Source organism: Phalacrocorax aristotelis, chromosome 3 (genome assembly GCF_949628215.1).
Source record: "Phalacrocorax aristotelis chromosome 3, bGulAri2.1, whole genome shotgun sequence".
In the NCBI taxonomy this organism is placed as follows: domain Eukaryota; kingdom Metazoa; phylum Chordata; class Aves; order Suliformes; family Phalacrocoracidae; genus Phalacrocorax; species Phalacrocorax aristotelis.
The window spans coordinates 52,588,765-52,608,598 of NC_134278.1; the positions used below are offsets into that span (position 1 = coordinate 52,588,765).

General features: G+C 41.7%; 1 protein-coding gene across 1 annotated transcript in view; it reads right to left on the reverse strand.

The window, feature by feature from the left end:
* Nucleotides 1-19,834, reverse strand: part of LAMA4 (laminin subunit alpha 4) — a 102,917-nt gene that overhangs the window by 63,126 nt on the left and 19,957 nt on the right. The window contains exons 2-4 of the mRNA XM_075087462.1: nt 16,308-16,409; nt 4,460-4,584; nt 384-464 (exon numbers count right to left, since the gene is read on the reverse strand). Coding sequence (XP_074943563.1) covers nt 384-464; nt 4,460-4,584; nt 16,308-16,409 — 308 coding nt within the window. The remainder of the gene's footprint in view (nt 1-383; nt 465-4,459; nt 4,585-16,307; nt 16,410-19,834) is intronic.

The window sequence follows — 19,834 nt, forward strand, 5'->3', positions numbered from 1 at the left end:
ATTTAGTTGGTAGAAGCCTGCTGTATGCTTTAGCGTGGTGAATTGCAAGAGGCATCTATATGGTGGCTATTTTTCACTTCAGCTGCTGTTTCTGATTTGTATTTTGTATTTTGATTTGTAAACTGTATTCTTTTTAGGAAGATCACCACATGAAGGTACACAAAGTGCAAGAACTCAATCAAAATACATCAGATGTAAATGTCTGTCTTACCCATAGCAAGTTCTTATGGTTTTTAGTAGGAACTGAATGAGAGCCTTTAACAGACATGATTCAACCTGGTAAAAACACATGCACAAGATTTCTTCCCAGTGTAGGAGTATTCCCTTGAAGGCTTCTAGACTTCAATATTGCCAACCAGTAAGTCACCCCATTAGTTTCTTACCTTTCACAGTTGGGCCCTGCATAGTTTTCCTTACAGACACAGCGCACACTTCCACCTTTTCTGTAACAGGAGACTGCAAAGCTGGAATTTCGTTAGAATGAATAGTTAGAATAGCAGTCAAAGACAAACACTTGGGAGTATTTCTTAACTACATTATGGACATTTGCTGTCAGTATGAGTTCTGGCTCTTGGTTACATGTTGCTGAATAGGTATTCTTAAGCTCCATATGTTATTCACATTATACCCTTTGTTTAGTCTTTTTAATTTGTGTAGAAAGCACGAATTAGTGTATAGCACTATGGAGCTATATAATTGCAGATATATATATATATATATATGAAAGTTCCTGTCTTGCAGTGTAGATCAGACACACCTGCAGGCTTTGATACACACATTTTAGATAAAGGACTGAGGATAAATGTGTACATCATGCAAAGCTAGTTACTTTTTGTCTCTTGTTCTAAGGGGTGAAATATTGCTTATGAAAGACACCACATAAGCACTTCAGGAATGTAGTCTCTGGAATGGGTGCAGCAGTTTCCTATGCAAATCCTACAGGTGTCCTCCAATCCAGTCTGGAAGTACTGAGTGGCGAAAACCGAACTCAGTGGTGCTATCCTTATTTACAGTAACTGAGACTGCTCTACCATCTCTTTGAGTAAGCTGGAAAGAGTCTGGGGCCTTTTCTGAGACCAACAAGCCCAATAGTGGCTTGGGCTGTAATTTTCACTGCCGTGATTCAAAATCATGAATTCCTTTGCTTTCTTAACTAAATATGAGACCCAAGGAGCAGCAGCAGTCAGATTTGGAAAGTACAAACTGTCTACTCTTCAAACACAGTGATGGACATGGCTTAAATACATTTGCAGGAAAAAGACATACAGTCCTAAAGATGTTTCCAGTTAGTTTGCAATGCATGTGAGTAAATGCCTGCCAGCACTGGAGTGTGACCAGAGTAGTGAGTGGCAGCAGTTGCCAGCTGCAGGCTCATGCTTGCAAAACACAGGCACCAAGTTGTACAGTGGTGGGCAGCTGTGGCCATGTTGCATCCCTTTTGCACAGGAAAAAAGACTCAGAGCAATGGGAAGGAGCATGAGCCATGCGCTGCTTGTTTCAGGAATGAGCAGCATTGAAAGGTGACAAGAATTCCTGCATAATTCTAGTTCCCACCAACGTTTCTCAGTTGGTGGGACAACCAAGGTCAAATAAATCTGTGCCTGGTTCTGTGCTGTCTCAAAATATTTAATATAATCAGAGGCAACATAAAATGAGATTCTTCTCACAGAATTCTCAAATTAACTTCAGTAAAGCTTTTTTTGAGAACATATAAGAAAATCATAAGAGTTTGTCTCCCTTCCTCTTCTTTTACAGAGGCTAATTCCTCACGTAGTTGAAAAAAACACATTGTGGATTTAAGTTATGAAATAAGACTGAAGCTTCCCCAAGGTTTTGTATTTTTTGTGATCTTTTAGGGAAAAAAGTTCATTAAATTCCCTCAGGTTTGAAAAGAAGTAACATCTGCTGGAGTGCGGAGAAAACTCCTTTTTTTTATTCCGAAGATATGACATTACACTTCGTGTGTAATGTCCAAAAGTTATTCCAGAAGTTCCCAGGATAGCAGATATGAAGACAGTCTGGCCAGAAAAGGCTAAAGACACACAGATGAACCCCGAGAAGAAATATATATCTGATGAGCCTGTCAGTTTACAGATTTGGTCACTTTGTCTAACTATTATGAATTCACTGGCTATTTCCAAAATAAAGCAGAGTACCAAACAACATCCTTTGGATGTTCTTTATTTAAGGCATGTAATGCTTCTCTGCTTTCTGGTAGTTACTGTTTTGACTTGATATAAATGTAGTAAGATTAATGTAGGAAAAATAATAAAAAAAAGAACAAATGGTTGTTCTTTGAATTTAGTTATGCAAGGCTGAATGTCGCTCAGTCATTATTATTTGCCTGTTCCAGCCCCAGCTGAAGGCTATTGCTGTGGTCAAACCTCTCTCATGCAAGAAGCCAAACAGGCAATTTCTGCATGTTATTTAAATAGGGGTATGAGGCAAATTAGGATTGGACGTTCCTTTAACTATTGCCTTCAGGACTTTTCTGAGGGAAAACCCTGAAAAACTGAAGTGGATTTTTACTGAGGTAGTTTTAAAGGGGTAACATATCACAGAAGGTGGAATATCCTGAGATGGAAGGGACCCATAAGGATCATCAAGTCTAACTCCTATATTGCTGCTAATGCTGAAGCATCTGCATTCAGGCTCCTTGCAACTTTTGTTCTCCCTTCTCAATCCCACGCTGCTGTCCTTTTTAATTCAGGGCTTCTTTATCTCTAGTGGTCTGGCATGGGAGAGGCTATGTCCCTAGCAGAAGGGCTGAGGAGTGTGTTGAAGCAGGGAATGCTCCTTGGGCGCTGTGCCCATGTCCTGTAGCACTGACAGAGACAGCCTGCAGCTCAGGTCCCTGCTGGTCCCACTGCACCAAGCCCTGCTGGGCTGGGAGGCTGGCTGGCGCTCTGCGGTTGGGGGGCACTGCTGCGGAGCTCAGTGTGCTGTAGGACTCGGTGAATGCAGGCCCGGCCATGCTCTGTCGAATTTTGCCGTAGGGAGGACAGCCTAGATGTTTGCTTGACTAGCAGTGCTCGGTAGAGACTGGGTCTCATCATGCGGTAGTACCTCAGGCACGTGCGGCCCACGTTGTGGTTGAGAGAGCTCCTCCTTACACCAAAGTGGCTGCTCTGTGCCCAACAGGTTAAAAAAAAATCACTTTCCTTTGCTAAGGAAAAAACACTGCTTCCGACTGTTGTAATTCTACTGTTTCTGGCATTACAGCCATTCCTGAAACTGAGGAAGTGGTCTGCTTTGTCTGTGAGCTCACTCACTCCTAAGTCCTTTCAAATGTGAGCAAAGCCAGGTTCTTCCCGTCTCTGGAGGATTTTCTCTCTAGTACAGGCAAAGCTGCAGTTTTTCAGCAATAGCTGTTCTCCACCCCACAGCCCTCCACACAAGTCTGCAGCTCGCTGCAAAAGCCAAGAGATGATCTGTGGGAGTTTGACTGAGGGATTTTGCTCCATTGCCATTTTGAGCCTGTGCCACTGAGCAGCTGAGTAAAATGCAGCTCGTCCCACCTTGAGGCTGTATGAGTAATCCTATAGCAACCGCAAACAAATACAGTGAGGAAATTCCCCTTTGCTGAGCAGCCCTGCTGAAAGCAAAATAGGAAACAACACAAGAGGAGTAGGTATCTCACTAAACAATAGCTTTAACCCATGCCAAGTATTTACTAGCATGTCCTCTGTGCACTGTAGTGATATTTGCATAGATGCCTCTCTCTCAGAGCACGGACCTCAGGCAGGAGGAAGCTGGTAATTACTTTCACCTGCATTACTGATGTATCACTAACAGTTTCTAATAGCTGGTCATGCTTTGTACTTATTTGTTTCTTCTGAAGGCACAAAGTGGCTAACAGCTGGAGCTCTTTGGCTTGGTCTTGGTTTTCTGTCAGGCTTCCAAATTTCTTATCCAAAGGTAGCTGAAGGGCACTGTACTTGTCACAGGGCTGTCCAGCCCCTTCCTTTTAACTGTCCTGTATTAACCAGATCCAGCCATTGCTTGCTCAAGAGTCTGCCTGAGTATGCTTTTTCATGGTTGGTTTTACCATCCAGAGGTCATGGACTGATCTTTCTGTGTGTCTGTCTGTCTCAGCCACATACATCCCTGAAGCCACCTTCCCACAGAATTTGTCTTTGAGGGATTCTTAACCAACAGAATTAAGTTCTTAACTTCAGAGCTAACCAGACAGCTGAATAATCTCCCCTACATAAGAGGGAGAACTTGAATTTGCTCAAATATTTTCTCCTCCCTCTTGATAAGAATTGTTACAAGCACCTTCTAAATGAAATGCTGTTTCCTGTGGTTATAGATGTGGGCAACTGGAAGTCCTCTTATTTTCCCCCAGTTGGCAAGGGCAGCAGCCTTTGTCTCCTGCATCCAGGAAGGGATGCTGACCCCACCTTGGAAAAGGCCAAAGCCAACCCAAATCAAAGAGAAGCAGAAACTCTTTACGTACTTGGCAAGTGCTGGCAGGGGGCAGGGGCAGGGCTGGCAGAACGTGGGCACTCCTCTGACAACGTCACCAATGAAGCCGTCCGGACATTTCTCGCAGTGTTGTCCTGTTGTGTTTCTTTGGCAGTCCTTCAGTGGAAAGAGAGAGAGTATTGAATGTTAAACAGAGGTGCTGCCTAATTCAGAAAGAGATCATTTAGCTGAAGACCCAGCCAAGCTGAATAGGGGCTGATGCCAGAACCCGACCCTTCAAGGCACTGACAGATGAAGCCAAACCAGCTAACACCATTACAAATAAAAATGCTATAAATTATTATACTGGCCAGCCAGCAAGTGTTGGCAAGGACAAAACAGACATATGTACCTGCCAGGTGCTGGAGCAGAAGCAGCACTGCCTGTCATCAGAGATGTCGGGGGTACTCAGGTGTAGCTGGCAGCACTGTTTTATGTTGCACGTGCCAGTACCAAAAAAATCCCCTTTACTGACACCAAAACAGAATGAAAAGTATCTGCTGGTAAATACTATCAACAGATTTCAGTCTAGAGAAAGGTTTCAGTGAGGCTGCTTCTTGGACTCAATGGCTGGAAAAGAGCATCAGGGGAATCTGCCTGCAAGTGGTGGCTAATACGCCGGTGGCTCTGATGTTTTTCTCCTGAGATGAAAAGTGTTACAGCATGAAGGGATGTGTTATTACTACACCTTGTTCTCAGCCTTAAAGGAGGTCCGCTTAATGGAGGGAAGAAGCAGGAGTCTTCTATAAGTGGCCTTTATATAAAATACAGAGCAACTGTGTAAAATGTCACTCACTTTATAAGCAAGTTTCATCTCCACAGTTTAATGCTTGTGAGGAAATATGCTTCATTGTGCAGAGGCAAATTGGCCACCAGCTGATATTTTTGAGGCTCCATAGAAGTAAATCAATCTGTCGTAATTCATACAGAATATTTGTTCCAAAATATTTTGTGATGCTAGGTACAAAATTATGCCTCTCAGATAATATTTTCAATCACAAAAAATTGTCATGGTTTGGTGTAAATAATTCTAAATAGAATTTCTAAGTCCTGCAATCTTAAGTAAGCATTTTTATATCTTTTGGTTTAGAAATGGATGCACTTAAATGCCATAGGTTATGAGGGCTTTCCCCTAGGCACATGGCAAGGTGGTGGGTGAGTAGTGCAGAGTGTGTGAACAGTGCTTCTGCATGCTGCAGGACTCCTGCAGGCTCCTGTCCCCCTTTCTGCTTCAGCAAAATACCCAGAAGTTGCCATCCAAACCCCAGAACCCTCCAAATTCTAGCTGTCTCGCTGAATTACTTTAAAAGAGTAGGAAGGGTGCAGAAGTGCTTTTCTTGCAACTGTGCAATGAATTTTGCAATGTCCCTGAATCAGAACTCTCTAATTACACTACTTCGTACTGATACAGTACAGATGCAAACAGCTATGCAAGGTTTGAGGCAGCAAGGAGTCAGCTCCATGGCAGAAATATGTGGAGAACTGCTCTGTCAGTGCATATTTGCTGTGGTTTTAGGTTAGCATGCTTGATTCTATCCTCTTCTGACCTACAAACAGTGGATCATGTGTGCCGGTTTTGGCTGGGTTAGAGTTAATCTTCTTCGCAGTAGCTAGTATGGGGCTGTTTTGGATTTGTGCTAAAAACAGTGTTGATAATACAGGGATGTTTTAGTTACAGCTGAGCAGTGCTTACACAGCCTTTTCTGCTTCTCACCCCACCAGCGAGCAGGCTGGGGGTGCACAAGGAGCTGGGAGAGGACACAGCCAGGACAGCTGACCCCAACTGACCAGAGGGATATCCCTCACCATGTGATGTCATGCTCAGCATATGGGGCTGGGGGAAGAAGGAGGAAAGAGCTGACTTTCAGAGTGATGGCGTTTGTCTTCCCAAATAATTGTTATGGGAGATGGAGCCCAGCTTTCCTGGAGATGGCTGAACACCTGCCTGCCCATGGGAAGGAGTGAATGAATTCCTTGCTTTGCTTTGCTTGCGTGCATGGCTTTTGCTTTACCTATTAAACTGTCTTTATCTCAACCCACAGGTTTTCTCACTTTTACTCTTCCGGGGCGGTAAGTGAGAGAGCAGCTGTGAGGGGCTTCGTTGCTGACTGGGGTTAAACCACAACGTCATGGAAACTGCAGACTGATGGATATGATTTTCATCACTGGTAAGATGTCTATAGTAAAAAAGAAGTGTCTATAATAAAGAAGATGACTGAGTACATGACTATCATCGGAGTCAGGAACTCCTGCTTCACTAACCTGCTGTGTGTATGTATGAAGGGTAACCAGAGGACATAACATATCTGGACTTTAAAAAAAGCCAACTAAGTTGTTAGGGGACTTGAAGAAGGTTTCTTTTACAAACTGAAAGCTGATAAAGGCTAGGAAGCACTGGGTAGGATGTAACGGACAATTTTCAGGGTAGGGAAGAGTCACTATTCAGATCACCTAGGCCTTGGTGCTAAGACCAGTTTTGTTCAGTATTCACCCATGTCTTGCAAACAGAGAAACCAAAAATGCTAGGGCTGCTCAGCTGAGAGAGGGAGGCTGAGAGAGAAAATGTCAGGAAGGTGTTTTTGGAAAATAAGCTGAATGCAGGACAATAGTTCACCTGAATCCTGCAATACAAGAGCTGAGGGGCACTGACTTGAAAAGGTACTTCTCTACACAGAAGGTAAGAAACTTCTGTAACCCGCTGCCAGGAGGTAACAGTATTTGCAGGGGCAAAAAGGGGTTTCCTAGAGGAATTAGTGGGCCACAGATTCATAACTGGATTTGAAAAGAATTCAGGAGACGGATGCTGGTGGAGTACAAAGCAGAGACTTCAGAAGGAGGCCGGGCTAGGTGCCTCCCCAAACATCACCTATCAACACTGCTGCAGACCCAGTACAGGCTGCAGAGACCTTTGGTTGGGCCCTGCAGGGGACCTCTTGTGCTGTGTTCAGAGTCGGTGCAGGTGCTAGGAAATGACCGTGGTGCTCCAGTTTATTCTCCAGTAGTCATATAATCCCATCACAGAAGTCACTGTGCTGTCAGCAGCTGGCAGTCGCTACAAAAACAGGGAAGCTGGGTGTGGGATTTCAGGAGCACCTGCAGCGGAAGGGACCTCCCCAGCACGGGGCAAGGGCCACCTTGGCCTCTCTGGTAGGAGCTGCTTCAGCAGCGCCAGCTTGGGGGTGGGTGAGCTTACCTTACTGACTTTTCATCTGGGCAAGACCCTACAGATTTGAAATTAACTTTCTACTCCAACCATGGTGTGTTCTTTGAAGAAAAGTGTATGAGAAGAGAGGAATGTGATTAGGGAAGGTGTTTAATGAAAACAAAGTTTCCCTTGCACAGGCATTGCTAAATGAGTTTTGTATCCAAGTATTGTAACTTTGATTTAGTGGCAGAATTTTGTCCTGGCAAAGCTGATTTTTTTTTTTTTTACTTTTTTTTTTTTCTCCCTAAGTCTGTGTGCAGATGACATCAATCTGCATTGAAAAGTGTAATTCCAGTAAAAGACACTCAGCCTTGTGAAAACACATCTGATTTTTTCTAGCCAATATTCCTAATTTGTATCCCATTAAAGCCCCCAGTTGGGACTGATTAATTTAGTTCAGATCCTTTGTGGTTCTAGAAGACTTTGCTTATGTTGCTGCATTTTTTGTAGTCGTACAGGACCTATTGCACAGCAATTATTTATTTCTACAAAGCTGTGATTTGGCCAAAGAGCTCTACAGCAGGTAGACTATAATAAGCAAAGGAAAAAAGTAAATTTATTTTTCCATGGATCTTTAAATAGATTAAACACCAACAGTTGTAGAGCTAAAGGTGGTTTTTCACAGTAATATTTCTGTAAAGTAGAGAGTATTTAGTATACAGAAAACCAGAAGTTTATTTTAACGAAAATGCTCTAAAATACAGAAAGCTTATCTAGAAGGAAGAGGAGGAGGAAAGAAACTTGGTGAAAGCAAAGAAGCTGAGAGCAAATGAGGGCAGAGTGGCAGGCAGCCACTGGGGAGAGATGTCCAGATCTCGCACCCCTCTCTTGTGAGTGCACTAACCACAAGGCATACCATGTGAGCCAGAAGGAAGTGGAAGGCTAATACTGTTTTAAAAATAGTTTGCGTTTGTCATCACTCAATGAAAAGGTGATTTTAATGTACCGCAAGAGAGAGATGAGAGCATGGGCACTGAGTGCTTGAAGAGAAAGAGCAATCCTGTATCTGAAGCACTGGTGGAGGCCTCAGGTGGGCTGCATTGAGTTGTAGCCTTCATCATGCTCTTTCTTTTCACTCTGAGCAATTCACTTCACCTCTCTTGTCCTCAGCTCTCCAAACAACACATAGGTATTATCAGAATAAATCCATTATTGGTTTCCAAAGCTCAGGTACTATTGTGAACAGAGCAGAGCAGAGCAGCAGGGGAGCTGATGTTGCTCCTTAAATCTTCAGTGTTTTTCATCTTCTAAAGCGAAGTGCTAAAAGGCCCTTTTACCCCAAAGACCCTGTTAGCTGAGTGCTTGAGGCACTTTTGTAGTTTTTCTCTGGTTAGCGATTATGTAAAAGTGGCTTTATCTTATTTAACAAGTCAGAACTCCTGTGGGTATTTAGAATCATATTTTTACAGTGATAAAAAAGTGTCCTAATATTTTATGTTCCATTAGCTTGCAACTCCAACAAAACTGATAACTGCAAGAAGCCTGTGAGACATCTCTGAAGGCAGGGGGGACACCCTCCCTGCAGCTCATGGGTGATTCTCAGCGCTGGATGGCACTGGCTTGTTAGTTTGAGAAAAGTGTTTTGCTTCTAAACAGATCACTTTTGACAGAGAAATAATGATGATGGTAAAAAGGGAATTCCATTTATGGTGATTTTTGTGAAACTGGATTTTGAAGAAGTGTGTTGCTGTAGGAGTTGCAAGGGCTACTCCTGGTCCTGATATTCAGACATGCTTTGGAATGAAAGGCATCATTTATGGTTGATGGTATAAATCCGACTGTGTGCAGGATTGCTCACAGCCTTCCCTGCCTCAGTGGTTCATTCAAAGGTACTCAGAAATTCATAGAAATATATTTACTGATATCAGTGTCTATTTTTTCAAATAAACTCAGTATATAGTTTCTGTTCTGCTTTCCTTTGAAAAACAAGGAAGAGTGAAGTAAAAATCTCTAGAAAATATGCAGTGATATGCATCTTAGGACATCAAACACTGAAGCTGGCAGAAAATTGCTGTCTGTCTTTCTACAGAATAGAGTGAGACATGGTACAGGTCACAAAATCAGATACAGGTATGCAGTTAAAATTATTGCAACTAGCATTATAGTACTCTACTTTTGGTAAACTATGTTTTAAATTACAGTAAGTGAAAATTCTAAGCTAAATGATTTCCATATGCCCACGTTAATATGACCTTTATTTTTATGAAGCAAGAGTCAAGGCAGCTTCAGAGGAGGTAATCCAAAGTAATAGCAGCCTGGCTTCTAAAAGCTTCTATACAAGGATACAGCATATCATCATTCATCCATTGGTACGGCAGCAGCAGCTTGTCAGATGACAGAGTGGCTGGAGTGCATTTTCCTATGTTAGCCTTAGCTGGTCCTACTACTCTGCTCTCACTCAGTACCATCAATCAGGGTAAGGGTTTCTTCCTGGCCCTTACTGTAACTATCTATACTTTATACACATGAAAAGTACATGGTAAGGTGCTATGGGGGGATACCTGGGAATGGTTGTCAGCACTGAGCTCCTGCACTCATCTGCTTGGGAAGTAAATTTAGGACCACTGCTCTGAGACCAAAGAGCACTTGGTGGGATGCAGTTCTGCTCAGTAAATATGCTTGTGGACAAATAATACGAAAAGTTTGTTGATTCTCTTCAGGTAATGGTACTAGGCCAAGTTTCCCAGCAAAAAAACCCAAACATCCTTTTCTGAAAATGAATATAACTGAAAATCTAAGAGGTGGGAATTGGCCCCACCTTAATTTAGGAACCTGAACTTAAGAGAGAAGAGGTCCTTCTAACGGTCTTCAAAGGCACCAGCTTCATTAAGTGTGCCATTTAGGCAGCTATTTTAGGGAGATTATTTCATTGGATGGCTAACACTTAGTGTAATTTAGGCAGGCTGCGCCTCCTCCTTAGGAAACTAAGATAGCAGACTGGTTTTCTGCCTACCCTCTGGAGTTAAAGGAAAAAGACAGGACATGCCACAGAGTGGTGCAGAGCGCCTGTGCTAGGCACCTAATGCTGGGTGGTATGGAGATTCTCCAGGGCAAAAAATTAATACCCATCCCTGCTTCTAGTGAAAAAACCCCAAAAAATCCTAGGGTCTGAAATATTGTCTGTGATATCTGGAAATGTCTTCAGAGCCTGGTCAGGAATTTCAGCTGAAACCAGTCTTTGTTACAATATAGAAGGATCTGGTTTTTTCCATTATTTCTTGTTCTTCTGAGAGATAGCCTTGTAACAATTGTTAATGCAGAAAGATTGCACAAGAATAAATAAATTATATAGGTAAAGAGATGCAAGTGTTTTATATTGCTGTGCAGTGTATGAACATTGGCAGCCCTTCCTTGCAGCCTTGGCCTGACTTTCTATGTGCCCCTTGTACAGGCTGCACAGGAAATGGAAATCAAACGGTCGCATGTTGGCATCACTGTTGCAAGCTTTCGATAGTAGAACAGTTAGGACAACAACTACTATGTTAAAACATACCTAAAAAGGAGGGAAATATTTACGTATGAGGCACTGAGACTATTAACACTAATGCTTTTGACAACTACTGCATACCAAAACACTCTGGAGAAGAGAAGGGCTCCATTTCAGCACCAGACTGTTGTAGTTCTGGTTGGCTTTCCAAACACGTATCAACAAGGTCACTATAGATAGATGTAGTCAATCTTTATAGAAAGAAACCGTGAACTGTAAACTGCAAGGCTCTTCATGAAGCCAGAAGTACCTATAAGCTGGAGAGTTCTGCTAGCTCCCTGCAGCTTTTTGCTCATGCTTGATGGATGGTTGCAGATCCACTGGCGATTCTCCAGACCTGCCTTGGCAATCATGTGGAACATATTATCCTTACGGGCAGAACCGCCAAATCCGTTCCAACCTTTCCACTCAGCTGCAAACCCAAACACTTAAAAACAAATCACTTACACGACAATACGCTCTATTGTAAAAAATTCCATAAAAGGCTGGAAAGTATACCAGCGAATTTATCATCTCCACCGTTATGATCCTTTGGTCTTTCTTGTTCCAAAAACGTTTTATTTATTTATTTATTTTTGAGAACTCTTTGGATGCCTTATATACATGCTGATCAAATATACAGCACTTGGAGTTTTTTAGGTAGACACTTTCAAATTTATCCTTTACCTTCTGCTATAGTGCTCTCCCCAGACTTGCTCCTCTGCTCTATGCATTTTCATGCATTTATGAAGATCTAACCTCCATTAATAGTAGAAACCTCAGAACGGACACTGATAACTCAACAAAAATTTCGTCTGGATATCCAGCTTTGCAATTTTTAAATCCTTTCAACCTTCCAGTCAATTTTACTGTGTTCATCTGGAGTCATTGCCATAGTACTTTGCAGTCACCTCAAGCAAATTCCTTCCCTACTGTATGCAATCAAGTTTTTTAGTATGGCAGAGCCAAGCCCATTATCCTATTTGCATATGGTATGACAGCTCATTGCTTTAGACAAGCTGTTTTACCTCCATATGTCACTCATTTCAGAGTTGACTGCTGTGATGTTCTGCTCAGCTCTCAAGTCATTCAAAGCCCACTTCTGTGTCTGAATTTTCAAATGTTGAACCCTCAGTGGAGGCATTCTAAAGAAATATCTTAGCTATGGGTTGCTGGTGGGGTAAGGTCTGGGGACAGTGAAGGAGGCAAAACATTCCCTTCATATCTTCACATCTTATTAGCAGCAAAACCTGATTGCTTGGTCTTTATGCAAGGGAAATGCACAACACTGTCTGCAGGCTGCCACTTCCAGCTTTTACAGTTTCACCCAGTTAACAACACATATATACATGTTTCTAAAATCAAAAGCTAGAGGGTCCTACAACTGAATTCCTCTTCTTCTCTTAGCTAGGATTGAGAAGCTTATGTTAAAAGTCCAAAGTCAGTACAAAAAATTGGTGTTTCTTCCTCTACTAGCCTTATATGTGTCACCAGATGATGTCTTTGAAACGAAGCAGTATTTGACATCTGTATTGTATTATATCATTAATGGAGCCTAAGCTGTGCTTGCTGCTCTTCTAACACTGGAGTGATTTTCTGTACTAAAAAAATGGACTGAGTGGCTCTTCAGTTTTAATCACAGACAATGCGATTGATTTCTTCCCCAGTTTTATGTTGACATCTATGTAATAAAGGCTCTGTCTGCAATAATTTCTTCTGTCTGGTTACCTAATGAGATTGTTGATTCATTGATTGTGTCATCCAATAAGCTTTTAAAGACTCATGGTTTTGATTTACACTCTATGAATAAGCTGAGAGAAGTTTTTAAACAGAACCCTAAGGTAGATACTTATGTCAGCAGAAATTAAAGGTGTGAGTACTTTACTCTAAGGCATCATTAATAGGGGATTAATTTTATTTGATTTAAATTCAGGGCAGAGGCCAATGAAAATTTCGTTAATTTGTATGCTGTGGGAACCGCATTCACCAAATTTATTTAGAGGATTTGCATAATATGATGGTCTTAGAGCACTGCATGGAGTCTGACCCTTATATTTCTTCCCTTTTCAAGTAGAGTACTTCTTCATTTTCATACTGCCTTGTTCATTTATTTGGTTCTTATGGCTTAGTTATTACTGAAACTACAAAAAATAATTATCTACCAACGGAACACAGTGTTATTATTGCTTTCATGTTGTCTTCCATCATTGTTAGCAGAGTTAACTTTAAAAAATGATATATTTTTTTCATTTTTAAGTCGTTCCATTGTGTGAATAAACATGTAGACATAGAAACTTTTAACTTTGTGAAACATACGTTCTTCCAAAGATCTTCTGCTTTGCATCCAAAGATGCTCCTACTAAAGGACATTCTGTAATATACATGACTCATGGTTAGGGTAGTGTGTGGTGCCAGCGGGGAGTCCGTAAATGAAAAAATTTCAGAATACTGCTGCATTTCAGCAGCAGGGAGACAGCAGGTTTACACTGATAGAAATGGAGGATGACAACTATAATAATATGGGATAAATACAGAATAGAGAGAGATATATATTTTTACAGCCTATTAAAAATGAAATAAATGCAGAAAGTCTTATGACTTCCTATCAGGTGTGGTGGTTACCACTGCAAGAATTATTGGAGTAATTTGCCTAAAAATTTGAGGATGGAGAAAATAGTGAGCTCTCAATACCACGTGGTCCTGTCTCTTAGGAGAAACTCCTGGTCATATAGGCACCTACTTGTTTCTGCTCCAGCCTCAGCCCCCAGCAGGCTTTGGCCAGATCCAGTCCTGTGCTTCTCCAGATTGGTCCTTAGGGAAGGCTGCTTTGTTCACTGTTTTGAATATAAGTCACATTATCAACCATCAAGTCTCATTTTCCCAAATTACTTTCATTCATCTAACATGCTTCTTCCTGCTGTAATTGAAGTTATATCTTTCTTTCTCTAAGCTTTTCTTCTCCCAGGCTTTCTCAGTCACATTTTGTAGTTTACCAATTTCATCAGTCTTCTGACCTTCCCTGGAAATGTCCAAATCCTCAGGAATGTCCTCTTATTGCTGTCCCCATGGGCATCTCTGGTTCTGTTTTATGCTATCATACCATCAAAACCCCTTTTCATTCTGTTTTTTCCTTGCACCACACTATTTCCCTCTCTCTTTCACTCTTGTTTCACTTAAGCCTTTTCGCTGTTCCTTTTTATTCAGAAGTAAGTGGCCTAAGCTTAATGGCTTATCAAATGGCTTATTTGAACTCATGCAGTGTAGGGGAATAGACAGGGATCGGCGACCGGAAGATCATGGGATGTGATGGAAAGATAGACTCCTCCCCATAGGAGTGGCAGGAACAGGAAGCGCAAGAGCTATATAAGCGTGTGACGCAGCCAAATAAACGGACATTTTGTATCCATCATATTGATGTCTGTGCATCACTGTCCCCAGGGTGGGTAGAGCCCTGTGTCCCGGAGATGCGGCCCAAGATAAGTTCTCCCGTAGAAGCGTACAGCAACAATGCAGTAAGCTGGCGTTTAGATCTTAGTTTTGTTCCGTACTACCTGATCAGTTCCAAGAGTTTAGTAACCCAAAGAAACCCCAGTCAGGAATACACATATACTTTCAGATTATTTCCCGCTGATACAGTAACTTTGTTTTTGTTTGGGTTTTTTCCCCAACCCTTGACATTGGCCTTGTTTTTGTAGCAGATAGGAAACAAGTCTTCTGTTGTGTTTGTAAACTGAGGATCTAATCACTTCCCAACCTCATATATTCTACTCCAGAAACTCTCTGGTCACCAGAATCACCAGAAGCAGACATTTGTCAAGCTCTCTCTCTTGTTCTCAAGTCTTGCATCGGAAGTTTCCTCTTGTCATCATTGTCACCCGCCACTAACGGCACAATCATCCCATAAGGAAAAGCCATATGCATGTGAAAGAGAATAGCTGGGCATGCCTGGCAGAGTAAAAGCACTTTTAAAACTTTAATATTAAAACACTAAGCCAATAAGTGTTCTGCAGAAATCAGCCAATCCTAAGCACACTACAGTGGCCAAGCCATAATAATAGTCAGCTGCACTGTCTTCCTCCCACAGGAATAAAAATGGTAGGAAATATGCCATGGAGCACGGCTCTATGTATTTGTATAACTGAAAAGTTGATAGAGGCTGCAACAATGCAAAGTATGCGAATATTATCAGGCCATTTTATGAAGAGACAAACTGAGGGCAAAGGTTTATGACTTGTCAAATGTAACACATGGCAGAGCAAGGAGTTCTGGGCTCTACTCCTGCTTTACAAGCCTATAAAGAGTACACTAGTGCCTAGCTCTTGCTATGTGGTTTAGATACATTATGCTATTAACTTCCATCCTTTTTTTAGTGTATTACTGCTCTGATTGTCCACGAGTAGTTTGGGTAAGTTTTACTGGACTGATCTTTGCTCTGGAGCTACGAGTGATCAGCTATTAATACTAACTCACAGCTTTCTGTATGAGTTGATTCTGAGTGAGACCGAACGTATGGGGAATTGTAATACTACCTCAGAGTTCAACACACTGTTCCCTTGGTGTGTTATTTCAACCTCCTCATGTTGTTCCTTCACAGCAGGAGGCTGCCATGCAGCAGAATTACTATGGATAACACATGTATATACACTCACAGGGGTCACTCACCATTGTAAATTGTTTATATGATATACAGCACTGTATTCATAAAGGGGAGAATGAAATGTGTTTGAATGTATACATTTTTCTCTAGGGGTATACAAAAGTCTTTCCATACTTCTGATGGACTAAAAATTTTCCCCAACATACTGACCCTCACAAACAGCGCACAAAGGATGTGTTTTGAATCTGCAGAGATAATTTAAGTAAGTGAGAATAAAATTTGGCCAGGATAATCTTATTAATGTATTCATCTTAGCCCTACTTATGATTGCCCTTCAGCAAAAAGATCCTGTGGTACAGACACTGCTTTTGCAGTGTATTGAAATTGAGCATTGGTGTTAATAGAAGAGCCAGACCCCATGGTTTCTTGGCTTCGTCTGGGAAGTATTTCTTTCAAGTGAAGCCTCATGCAAGACTGAAAGAAGGTGAAAGGGTGCATGTTATAATTAAAAAAAAAAAAAAAGGATACTGTTATCCAGTGAGGGACCAGCAGAGAAGACAGGAATTCCTTACCACACAGATTCCAGATCCATCAAGGCATCTGTCTGCATTACCATTACAGTTGCAAGGAGAGCATTTTCCTGAGCTGGTACGGTAAAATCCATCTTGGCACCCCTGCAATGAAAAAAATAAAAATAAAGTATTTCCTCTGCATACATATTCAGAGAGTTAGGTTTGGCTGAGAGACAGGGGAAAGCAAGAATTACAACCATCAGGTCTCCCCAGAGCACAGTGCACAACCCCATCATAGCAGACCACACACACACTGCTGAACTCGAGTCTGTTCATTTACTCCCTGCCCTGGTGACTGCTTTTTTGCCTTACAGTATTTAAGCTGTCAGCATTCCTGCCTGTGGCCTGCCCCTGGCCAGCAGTAGGTGCCTGCCTGTGGGTGAGGAGTTGGCAGATTTTGTACTTGAGGATGAGTTAACTAGAAATTATCCTTATTCAGCAAAGAAGGTGTATTTATGGGAAAGAAATAGTTTTACTTAAAAAAGAGAAGCTTTAGAGAGTTAACTTACGTCGAAGCTTTGATGAGCTTTGGATGAAGAGCCTAGAGGAGACAGAAACATATCTACAAAGGTCAATGCCTTTCTGAAAGAAAGCTGGTTGGCTGCTTTGAGAGGCTGGCAAAGCAGGGCTGTCTCTCTGTCTGTGAGGCTGGTGAGTTGTGCCAGCGATAACCTGTTGTCATTCCAGGAATTAATCTGTCTCTGGGAAATACAGCAGTTCTTCAATCATTCTTCACGTGACATAATAAATTAATTGGGGGATATTGCATGAAAGGTAAAATTTTCTTGTTATTTCTTAAATGTGTAGCTGTGACTGGTGTATGTAATGTAGTACTTTGATAACTTACCAAAGCTTACCAAAATTAAACCTAAGATTGTAAATATCTAAATCACCTGCTTTTAAATACTAATTAGAGAAATAATATAAGGAATCAGAAGGACAAACAAATCTATTAAGATGCCCCTCTAAGACTGGAAAATAAAAAGATAATGAAAGAGGATAGCTTTTGTTTGATATGTTATGTGCAAATTCTTGCTCTCCACTGAGGAACTTCTACCCCATTATGCAAAGCTGGTGAGACATGCACAGGTTGACGTCAGGAGCAACCTCTGTTTCTCAGGCAGCACCTGCTCACCCTGTACAGACTCCCTGTGTCACATGTATTATGTTAGATCCATGCAGGCTCATGAATTTTTGGATCCTAAACCTTTTACCCTTGCCTAACTCTTGCAATGTTCTTGGAGAGCTGATGTGAAGGCCCTAGCATGTCCTTTAGATATCCAGAAATTATTTACCACACCCTGTTTCTGTAGCTTTACAAACACTATCCCTTTGGTGGCTGTCAGAGCTTGGGATGTGCCAGGCTCTCCTGGAATATTTTTTTTGTGGCTGCCTCTACAGCACTTTGTATATTCTGTGGTTCTTGAGGCCATTACTCTTGTAAAAAGTGGGAAAAGTGGAAGATTCAAGCAAATCAGAAGGGTGTGATCTTACATAGCTTGCATTTGTATGAGGTAGGAGGCTTCTTATTATATTGTACTGATCTAATTAGCATTAGATTTCCTTTGCATCTCCCTCTTCCTCATTTTCCTGGGTTGCCTTGAAATCAAGGATGGTTTCTTTCCCACACTGGCCTAACCATTTCTTCTCATGCCCAGTGTAAGCTATGACATGAACAGCAGGTCTACAATATTGTATGCAGCACCATGCAGTGATACATTCACTAGCTGCAAAAACTAGCCTGTGAGTAATATTGCTAACTAGCCCTGCTGGCGGTCGTGACTAATTAACCCTGGTACTATGGCTGTATTGCCTCTGGGACCTGAACCTGTACGTCTGCATGGTGCTGTAGATGTAGCTGCCGAGCGCTGGGTAGCAAGAGCCAGCAATCCTGAGATTCATCTGTGTGTTAGCTTCCATTCTCAAGGGTGGGTGGAGACTTCCAGCCAGCCAGATAAGCAGCTTGTTTAGAAAATAATGTATCTTAGGAGATGACTAACAACAAACTTTAAAAATGAGGTTTACAACTGAATCATTAATGCAGTCTTATCCCAGAGAGGCCTGAGAAGCTAAGATGAACATAAATGGAAAACTCAGTTGCCTTTACCATTCTTACACACAATATTTTATCTGGTTTGCTTTGGAAACACTTTCTTAGATAATAGCTCCTGGGAGGAAAAGTGTTCATACCACAGCCACTTTGGGACATCAGAAATGCTATCTATTTGTACTGCTTGTTTCTTTCAGTTGCTTAGCCTTAACACAGAGATGTAGGACTGCCTCCCACCAGACTAAGGATTTCAGCTGAATGATTACGCCACACATTGTGGAAGCGAGACAGTTAGTTGCTAAATTGAAAACAGATTTTTATCCCAGTGTCTGTTTTGGCAATACTTCTCTCCACCCATACAGATCTAAGGCATGCTATATTCTCTGATGCCCCTCAACTGGTGGGTGGTCCTAGCTGGTCCATTAGTGTCAGCCCTAAAGTTTTCTTGGTTTTGCAGGTCTAAGCAGAATAGTTTTTTACTTATGGTGGTGATTATGGTCAATTAAAACGTATGAGTGTGTGTAAAGGTGTCTATGCAAATTCTTTAGGCAGCCGTAAAGATAATCTCCTTTATACTTCGACTAGAGTATGCGTGCATTGCAGCCATGAGTGAGCTTTCATCTAGTCAGCTCACCCAGCAGTAACAAGTTAGGTGCAGTTCAATGCAATGTCGCTGGTTCCAGGGTGGGGCTCTACAGTCTTTGCTGAAGTCCACTGGGAACCAGTTTACCCCCTATTCTGAGCAGACATACTTCTCAGTTCATCAAGACATCTGCCTCAGTTTTGGGTGCCTTTGCTATTCTCACTGTCAGAGCCCCACTTGAGATGCAGGGTCCTAAGTCACCTGCATATTTTTTGGCAACATTTTTTCCCCACATTATTGAATTAATAAGAAAAACTTGGAAGGTGCTGATGCTCGATATTTTAATACAGTATTTTAAACCATGGGTTACATCAATTTAAACCAGAAATGGGGCATTGACAATCAATGCTATGAGGGAAGTGGGAATGAGAGGAAAATGTGATCCAGATTGTTTCCTTTGGGTTCAGAAGTTTTCTCAGGCATTCTCAATTGTTCTGATATATTTTTGTTGCTCCTTGCCCTACTAGTGATAATGGAGTGATTGGTTAGTTGTTCCAGGGCGTGAGCTAATATCATATTTATAAAAAGAAGTGTTGGGGTGTTGAGCTAATTGAAGGATTCAAGTGGCCCAATGTTCTGGGAGGACAGAATAATTGCACACAAAGCATAAACAGGTCTGGAACAAAATGGAAATACCCTCCCTGAAAAATGTAGGCAATTGAGTGAGGAACATTTCCGTCCACTGTCTGTTTCTGAATCGTGAAGACAATTAGCAGGCCAAAATGTTAGGTCTGCGTTAGCAATTAAGCCTTCACAATTATTAGATTTTTTCTTTTGCCCAAGGGACAATGTTTGTTCCAGTTGAAACTGAAAAGTCCAACCTAATGTGGGTCT